The sequence below is a fragment of the Rana temporaria genome, chromosome 4 (assembly GCF_905171775.1).
Source record: "Rana temporaria chromosome 4, aRanTem1.1, whole genome shotgun sequence".
Lineage (NCBI taxonomy): Eukaryota > Metazoa > Chordata > Amphibia > Anura > Ranidae > Rana > Rana temporaria.
Window position 1 is genome coordinate 11,329,500 of NC_053492.1, and position 9,497 is coordinate 11,338,996.

The 9,497-nt window shown below is 45.0% G+C and overlaps 1 protein-coding gene across 1 annotated transcript; it reads left to right on the forward strand.

Annotated features, from left to right (window-relative positions):
• Nucleotides 1–865: 865 nt before the first annotated feature.
• LOC120935896 (zinc finger protein 271-like) lies at nt 866–8,233 on the forward strand. The gene is made up of 4 exons (XM_040347929.1): nt 866–901; nt 990–1,205; nt 1,361–1,496; nt 5,847–8,233. Exons 2-4 carry the CDS (start codon nt 1,050–1,052, stop codon nt 7,736–7,738), a joined length of 2,184 nt encoding a protein of 727 aa, XP_040203863.1. The 5' UTR covers nt 866–901; nt 990–1,049; the 3' UTR covers nt 7,739–8,233.
• Nucleotides 8,234–9,497: the final 1,264 nt, after the last annotated feature.

Here is a 9,497-nt window from a genome sequence, read left to right on the forward strand (position 1 = left end):
TACACATGTACCAATTCCCACTGAGGGCAGCTCGCCTATTAACCCCTTATTTTCTCATCCAAATATTGTACAAATCAATACAGCACACACAATTCTTCATCTACAGATACATCTACAAAGATCACATGATCACAGCAATGAGGATGGAGAAGGACCGGAGTCACATGACTGAGAGGATACTAAACCTCACCCTGGAGATCATCTACCTGCTGACGGGGGAGGTGAGGAGGATTCTGGGAGGTCACATGACATTACTATTATCTCTATTAATAAAACACAGAGCTGACTGGAGAGTTGAGGACTCTGGGAATGTGACATCATTTTGGTTTTTCTTGCATACAGAGTTTTCCTCTTATGAAGTCCGGAGATCACATGACCATCACAGTGGTTCCACCTCACTCCCTGACACCTGAGATAAACATCAAAAAGAAAATTCTAGAGGTCACCAAGAAGATGATGGAGCTGCTGACAGGAGAGGTGAGCGGTGCCGGGAATTCTGGGACATTATCCAGTAACAGACAAGGGATGTGTCTGGATGGTGACTGTATCATTGTGTGTGTCAGGTTCCTATAAGGTGTCAGGATGTCACTGTCTATTTCTCCATGGAGGAGTGGGAGTATTTAGAAGGACACAAGGATCTCTACAAGGACGTCATGATGGACAATCAGCCGCCCCTCACATCACCGGGTAAGAGGAGACTTTATTGTAAAGGAGAGAGCAGTACGGAGGCTCCACCTAGGTCCCCCATCATCTGATAAACACATAGAAACAATGTATTCAGTCAGTGTGTGTGTTTCCTACAGATGGATCCAGTAATGGGAACCCACCAGAGAGATGTCCCCGTCCTCTGTATTCCCGGGATTCCACACAGGAAGATCACACCATCCCTCGCCATCATCAGGTAGATGAGGAATAATCACTGATAGTATCATTAGGATCTGTACATTATCTGCATTGGTACTATTGATGTTTTTTTTTTTTTCATTTAGAGTGGAGACCTGAGAGATTCTAAAGTCAATGTCAAAGAGGAGACTGATGAGGATGGGGTGATGGAGGAGTCAGAGTCTGTAAAAGGATACAAAGATCTGTACAAAGACAACATGGTGGAGTCATCCAGTTACAGAAACCCACCAGAGAGATGTCCCCGTCCTCTGTATTCCTGGGACTCCACACAGGAAGGTCACATCATCCCTCACTGTCATCAGGTAGGTGGAGTTGAGGGTCGGGAACATAAAGTGATTGAACGCTCTGACATGTGGAGACGATGTGTGGACTCTACAAGATGATATTTTCTATGTGATCTCGCAACATAAATACTTCTATTTTACAGATCTTATTTTCTGCCATTCTGTTGGTTTAGGGTGAAGATCTGATGAATATGAAAGTTGAGGGTGAAGTAGAAGAGACGTATGTGAGGGATGATCAGCAATATACGGAGGAGGCTGGAATGATGGGGACATTCAAAGAGGAGGACACTCCTACAGAGATCAGCACAGGTGAGCCATAATATATTTTTCTGTTACAGTATCTCTGCTCTGTTACTGCACACTGATTGGTCCAGAGTAGGGAGGGAGATTAGTAATTTTAGCCAATAATAGGTTGATAATAGTCACTGATACCCATCCTCAGCACCAGCGCTATCCCTAGGCGAACTAGGCAGCCACAGCCGCTGGTTTCCCTATTCTCCATCGGATTCCTAACACTCTGCTGCAGTGGCGTATCATGAGGAGGTGGCAGCTGTGGGCAGCAAACAGCAATGTCCTTGGGGTGTGGACATCTATCTTCACACGGCAAGCAAGAGGCCCTGGTAACGTGGCCACGAGGAAGGCAAACAGCGAGGACAGCTACGCCTGAGAACGCGGGAGGGAGACGAGCTCCACCGCCTCCCAGACCCCCGAAGAGGCGGGGGCAGCATCCCTGGCACAGTGGTGCCTCCCAGAGCCTGGATTCCTTCTCCAACCTCTTCTTCGTTCCAACATCAACATAGCCTGGACAACAGGCTGACTGGGGGCCCGGAGGACGGGAGGGAGCCACAGACAGCCAGGGATGCACTGGAAGGAGCAGAGCACCACCAAATCAAGAAGGAGAACAGGTCCTGCCTGTTGCTGGCCTTAATGAATGTCCTACGGCTGGTATGGAAGGTACTGGGCATCATACATACATACCTACCCACAGACAGAGACTGGGACAGGGGGCAAAGGAGGGACTGCAGACAGGGCTAGGGGTCTCTCTCACCTCTCCTCTCTCTTTCTTTCTCACCCCTCCCCTCCCCCCCTATCTCTTACCCCCCTCTCTCTATCTGATGTTATGTGAATATATTTTTTATAATGGCACACAGTTAAATAATAATAAAAAAAGTGGCATTATAAAAAATAAAAAAAACTCACAGACTTAATAGGTTGCCCTCCTCCATTTATGCTTATAATAATAGGTAAATCTTTTTTTTGGGGGGTGCAAGTAGCTGGTCTTGCCTAGGGCACTAAATTATCTAGCACCGGCTCTGCCCATCCTACACAGCATTTCTTATATTCCACCAGTATAAACCTCCTTCTCTGTGCTGTAGACACTATTTATGGACTCAGACATGATTTATGCAGATTCTGGGGTTCAGCTACCAGTTTTAGGCACAGTATATCAGATATGATAACACACTTTGGCCCAGATTCAAGTAGCAATTGCGCCTGTGTAACCATAGGTTACACAGCGCAATTGCTTACTTGCCCCGGCGTTACAAATGCTCCTGATTCAGGAACCTCGTAACGCCGACTGCAGCCTAAAATCTGCGTTGCATAAGGCTCTTATGCCACGCATATCTAGGCTGCATTCTTGCGATGACCGCTAGGGGGCGTTCCTATTGTGGTCAGCGTATAGTATGCAAATTGCATACTAACACCGATTCACAATGTTGCGCGAGCCCTGCGTACGCAATTTACGTCGTTTCCGTACGGCGTGTTTAGCGTAGGGCTGCCCCTTCTAATAGCAGGGGCAGCCAATGCTAAAGTATCCCCGTTGTTCCCGCGTTGCAACGTTCGAATTTTACGTAATTTGCGTAAGTGATTCGTGAATGGCGCTGGACGCCATTCACATTCACTTTGAAGAAAATGACGTCCTTGCAACGTCATTTGCCGCAATGCACATCGGGAAAGTTTCCCGACGGAGCATGCGCTCTACGCTCGGCGCGGGAGCGCGCCTAATTTAAATGATTCCCGCCCCCTACGGGATCATTTACATTAGGCGCCCTTACGCAGGGCAAGTTTACACAGCGCACACGCAATTTACGGAGCTACTGCTCCGTGAATCGCGGGTAGCGCTGTAAATTTGCGGGGGCGCAGGGCAAAAACCCTGCCCTGTGCCTCCGTAAATAAGGGGCAAATCTACCTGAATCCGGGCCTTTGTCTTTCGGAGGTTGGTTTTTATTAGAGTTGTACCTAAATGTTAATATAAAACTCTATATAAATAAGAATTCCAGGTATGATATATTTCTACATAGTTAGAATATTGGACCAATCTGGAGTAATGTAACTATGTATAATATACCATTTATTCTTCTTTAACAGACTTGCTGGGATGAAAAGTAATAGGGACACTGAGTCATTACTGCTTGGATCTTAGGGTCTGTTATAAATTTTAAGGGGAACCCAAAACTAAACTGGGGTGCTCATAGTATTCATTTTCGATCCTTATCTGAGTATGCAACCTGGCTAGTCCAGAGAGGGGGGGTTGAGCATGGGCCTCCCTCTGTATCATGAAAGTCCTCTGGCAAAGCTCCTTGTCTCCATATTGAAGCACATAGGCCTCTTCCCCACAACCCTGGCTCGTTAGTTGTGGGGGCCTGCAGGTGGGGAGTTTGTTGAAACCTGAAAGCCCCCTTTTAAAACTAAAAATCATTCAATCTTGTCAGCCAGCGATACAGATCTATGTCAGTCACAATGAATGAAAGAAAAAAACACTTCCAACCATGTCACTCACTTTCTGCAAATGACAGTTCCTGGGCCCCACAGCTGAATGGAAACAAAGAGAAGAGGAAGGATCTCTCAGGTGACATCATTGGCCAAGTCACTGATGCCACAGGGGATCCTAAATGACATCTGTAACGGAATGACCCAGGACAAACAGAGACTTTGTGAGGATGGGGGATACTCCTGTGTCAGCGTCACTGATAACTCTTGGGTCTGGGTCCACCATGTGCCCCTTTGGGCATGGGGTGGCAAGTGAATCATAATTCATGTATTACATGAGATGGGACATTAATAATAATTCATGTTTGCAGGATGTCTTGAGATATCACAAGTTGTTGGCTTATTCAATGTGGGGACACATTCTTTGGAAAGGTGTTTTTTGCATCTACTCCGAAAATATTCCATTGTCCATTGTGTAAGGCTGTAGAGGTGTTAATTCAGGTCTGCTCCTAAGACCTTTGTGTGATAACACTGTTTAAAGCCCATTGATTCTCAGAGGTGTGAATACTTTTCGGTCAAGCTGTATGCAGAGACAGAACGTCTGTCTAGGGATGTGGATTGAGAAGAGATCATTGTGTGATGGTGTTTTGTTTGAGTTCTGTTAACGAAGGAATGTGCAGTGATTAGGTCATGATAATTATAGCCTGGCGCCGAGATGTCTAGAATGTTTAGCAATTAGCCATCTGAAGGTGTATTGAAGCCCCCCAGGGTGTGGGTGGAGAGTTTGATTGTTCCTGTGCCTTGAAAACTGTATAAAAGCTGAAAGTGAACCATTAAAGTTGTCTTGCATTTGAAACCAGAAGCACAGAGCTGTGTGTCTCGTGTCTGGGGGGAATTCTTATGGGTCGTGTTCGTTTGCCTGATTGTGGAGCGTCGATAAGCTGTCATGGGTGGAATGGAATATCGTGAAAGGATTTAACCCCGGTCCCATTTGGGGGTTCCGTTACAACATCATTGACTTAAAATGGTGATGTCCATAGTTGGTCAAATATGTCAATGTGATGCCCCGCTCATTTACATAAATTCAGCTAGGGAGCTGTCATTCATGGTAAGCAGTCATTGTGACTATGTACCCCTTACTCATTCATGTACAGACATGGTTATCCAGGGTCCCCTTATTTTAAAGTTGGCTTCCAAATTCTGATAAGCTTGTGTCCTTTATCCTGATCAACATGGGAACAAGATGCTTTTCCAGGGTAGCCCCCATGTTGTGGGTATGTGGTCTGGTATAGTTCAGGAGGAGGGTCCTTCTTTCCTTGTCTGATAGGCTACAATGCTCGATTAAGGGTCTTTAGGGGGGACCTTTTTTATTTTCTTTTACATGATAATCCCTCTTAAGATCTATACCAGACCTCAAGGGCCTGGTATCAATTTTGTGGGGACCCCACAACATTATCTTGTTTTTTGTTTTAATACTATCCCCGCCCCTTTGTTTACATTCACCTGTCAGTGGGCAATCCGCAGCTGAATGGGCTGGGACACATTACTAGTTGTTGGGACACTGGCAATGGCTCTCAATCAACCACCATGAATGTAACTCTCTTACATTTATCATCATATACCTCTGCTAAATATTTTACCTCCTGCTTCAGCCAGAGGTCCAGATCAGCCAAACACCCATTTATTTAGGCCACTTTGTCAACCTCTGGAGAATTCTGGGGTTCATGTGCCAGTCTTGGGTTGTGTTTTTTATCCTTATTACAGTAGCATAGCTAGTCCCCATTGGTTCCTGCCATGAAAGCTGCCTAAATGTAGATGTGATCTGGGAGGAGGACCATAGGCCCTTTGACTGAAGGCTGTCATCCGGTTGGAACAGCCACAGAGAACATTGGCTCAAGTCTATTTGATCCCTCTCATATATAATGATCATGTTTTCATTTTTTCCAGGACCCGCCATCATGGAACCCTCAAAGTATCATCTCCCTTTATCCATAGGTTGTAAAATGGAAGATGAGGACATCACAAGAGATTGGGCAGGCGAAAATACAATGAGCTCAGCTATGAATGGAGGACTTCACAGTGTGGATAGATGTTTGAATACCACTAACTCTGAGCAACCTTGTACTCTGAGAGATGGTGCCGGACTTCAGAAGGGGGAGGAGATATTTTCCTGTTCTGAACACAATGAAAGTTTTAGCTCTGAGTTAAGTCTTACTGTACATCAAAGATCTGACACAGGTGAGAAGCTTCATTTCTGTTCTGAGTGCGGGAAATGTTTCCTTCTTAAATCAGAACTTGTAATACATTACAGAGCTCACACAGGCAAGCCAGTTTCCTGCCCTGAGTGCAGGAAATGTTTTACAAAGAAATCAGACCTGGTTAGACATCTGAGATATCACACAGGGGTTAAACCGTATTCCTGCCCTGAGTGCAGGAAATGTTTTACAAAGATATCAGACCTGGTTAGACATCTGAGATGTCACACAGGGGAGAAACCGTATTCCTGCCCCGAATGCGGGAAATGTTTTTCAGAGAAATCAGTGCTTGTTAAACATCAGAGATTACACATGGGGGAGAAAATGTATTCTTGCTCTGAATGTGAAAAATGTTTTTCATATAAAGCAAGCCTTCGTAGACACCAGAGATTGCACACGGGGGTAAAGCCACATTCCTGCCCTGAATGTGGCAAATGTTTTATGTGGATGTCACAATTTATTAGACATCAGGTATATCACACAGGAGAGAAGCCATATTCTTGCCCTGAGTGTGGAAAATGTTTTTCAGATAAATCAGACCTTGTTAAACATCAGAAGACTCACGCAGGGAAAAAGCCGTATTCCTGCCTTGAGTGCAGAAAATGTTTTTCAGATACAGCACAACTTGCTACACATCAGAGATCTCACACGGGGGAAAAGCCGTATTCCTGCCCTGAGTGTGGAAAATGTTATTCACAGAAATCACATCTTGTTATACATCAAAGATCTCACACAGGGGAGAAGCCACATTCCTGCCCTGAATGTGGAAAATGTTTTGCACGGAAATCACTACTTGTTAAACATCAGACATTTCACACAGGATTCAAGCCACATTCCTGCCCTGAGTGCAGAAAATGTTTTTCACAGAAATCAGATCTTGTTAGACATCAGAGATCTCACACAGGAGAGAAGCCGTATACTTGCCCTGAGTGCGGGAAATGTTATTCACAGAAACCACACCTTCTTGTACATCAGAGATCTCACACAGGGGAGAGGCAAAATTCAGACCCTGAAAATGGGGAATGTCTTACAAAGATATTAGACCTGGTTAAACCTAAGATATCTCACATGGGGGAGAGGCAAAATGATGACCCTGAAAATGGGGAATGTCTTGCAAAGAAATTAGACCTGGTTAAAAATAAGAGATCTCACGCAGGAGAGAAGTCACATTCTTGCCCTGAATGTGGGAAATGTTTTACATGGAAATCAGACTTTGCTAGACATCAGAGATCTCACACGGGGGAGAAGCCGTATTCTTGCCCTGAGTGCGGGAAATGTTATTCACAGAAACCACACCTTGTTATACATCAGAGAGATCACACTGGGGAGAAGCCATATTCTTGCCCTGAGTGTTGGAATAGTTATTCACGGAAAAAAAACCTTGTTAGACATCAGAGATCTCACACTGGCGAGAAGCCGTATTTTTGCCCTGATTGCGGGAAATGTTTTTCATGGAAACAAAACCTTGTTAGACATCAGAGATCTCATACTGGTGAGAAGCCGTATTCTTGCCCTGAGTGCAGGAAATGTTTTTCACAGAAATCAGGCCTTGATAGACATCAAAGATCTCACAGAAAAGTGTAGGGAGGGGTTGAACATTCTTGGGTTCAGTTCCTGGGAGGTATGCTGAACAGCTCCTAAGTTCTGAATGTTAATCCAAACCTCATTGAAGTCAATGGGAGTAGAATCTTTCAAATTAATTGAGTCTATTTTTAAGGCTAACAGGCAAGTGGGTGTTAAAGGGCAGGGGAAGCTGAGCACTGCCCTGGGGGAAAGCGTGATACAGTATATACCAGGAAACTACAGACCAGTCAGCCTAACATCAATAGAATGTAAGGTATTAAAGAGAATGGTAAGGAACTAGATGCTGTGATAAAGGTATTATAATTGACAACCAGCATGAATTTATGAGAGACCGTTCTTGTCAGACTTACCTGCTATCATTCTATGAGGAAAGAAATTAGAAGTTCAGTGGGAGTAGTTTATCTAGATTTTGTACCTCATAATTGTTTAATCTAGAAAATAAGTTCTGTTGATGAAATTGTATGTACGTGGATATTAAACTGGTTACATGAATAAGTCCAGAGAGTTGTGATGAATAAATACTGAATGGTGGGCCCCAGGGTTCTGTCTTTAGGGTTGATACTGCTGTTCAATTTGTTTTAAATGATATAAAGGTTGGAATGAAGAGCTCAATTGCAGTGTTTGCTGATAATACCAGATTATGCAGGTAAATAACTTTGGGACAGGATGTAGCATCATTACAGAAACATCTTGACAAAATAAAGGGGTAGGGCAGTTACATGGCAGATGAGGTTCACTATTGGGAAATGTAAATTTATGAATTTGGGTGCCAAAAATAATATATACATTAGGAGGGTCTCCCCTGAGAAAAGGATCTGGGGGTACTTGTAGATCAGAGATTAGATCTCGCTACCGTGCCAAACAGACAGCGAGGCATGGTCACGCCCCAAGTGGCTCTGGGTGGGATTGAACCCAGGACTTCTCCATTGCTGCTCCAGGTCTTTGCCTCTGAGCCACTTCTCAAGTTGATATTTTGCCTGCTGTCCATCAAAGCCTGGTTCTGAACTATGTGCTGACTGCCTGTCTCTGGATCTCCCTACAATCTGAACTTGTTTATCCTGGTCCAGCTGAGGCAGGTTTCCTAATCAACCAGGGTATAAAGCCCTGCCTCACTATGAGGGAGGTGTCAGTTCATTGTTCTCTGATGGTCCTGTCTGTGTCAACGGTTCCTGTGTTCCTCTGGTTGCCTTCAGCTTCAAGACTGACCCCGGCTTCTGACTGTTTGGCTTATGTACCCTGGAATGCTGCTGTCTCCTGCCCTTTGACCCCGGCCTGTAATTACGGATTTTCCCTGCCTTCTCCAGCCCTTGACCCACGGCTTGTGCCCCGGACTTGTCTTTGGTTCCTGTCTGCAAACCCTGAACTTTCCGTCAGTAGTTACCTGACTCTCTCAGGAATCCTGGACCACGGCTACACATCTACTATCCTTGGCAAATCCCTATCAAGCCCCTGTGCACAGACTCACAGCCCAGGTAGTGTCTTACCTTATTACCGTGGGCTGTGTGTACTTGCAAGGGTGAGCATACAAATCTGCAACATGGACTCCACTCAAGGTAAGCCCTTACACAAGGACACATAATGCTGCAGCTAACAAAGCCAGAAGATCACTCTCATGTGGTAAAAAGGGCACAAAGCAAGTTCTATAAAGACATGGATGAGCGAGTTTGGGGTGGAGGAACTTGACCGGCCTGCACCTCAACTCAATAGAACACCTTTGAGATGAATTAGAGCAGAGACTGCGAGCCAGGCATCCTCGTCC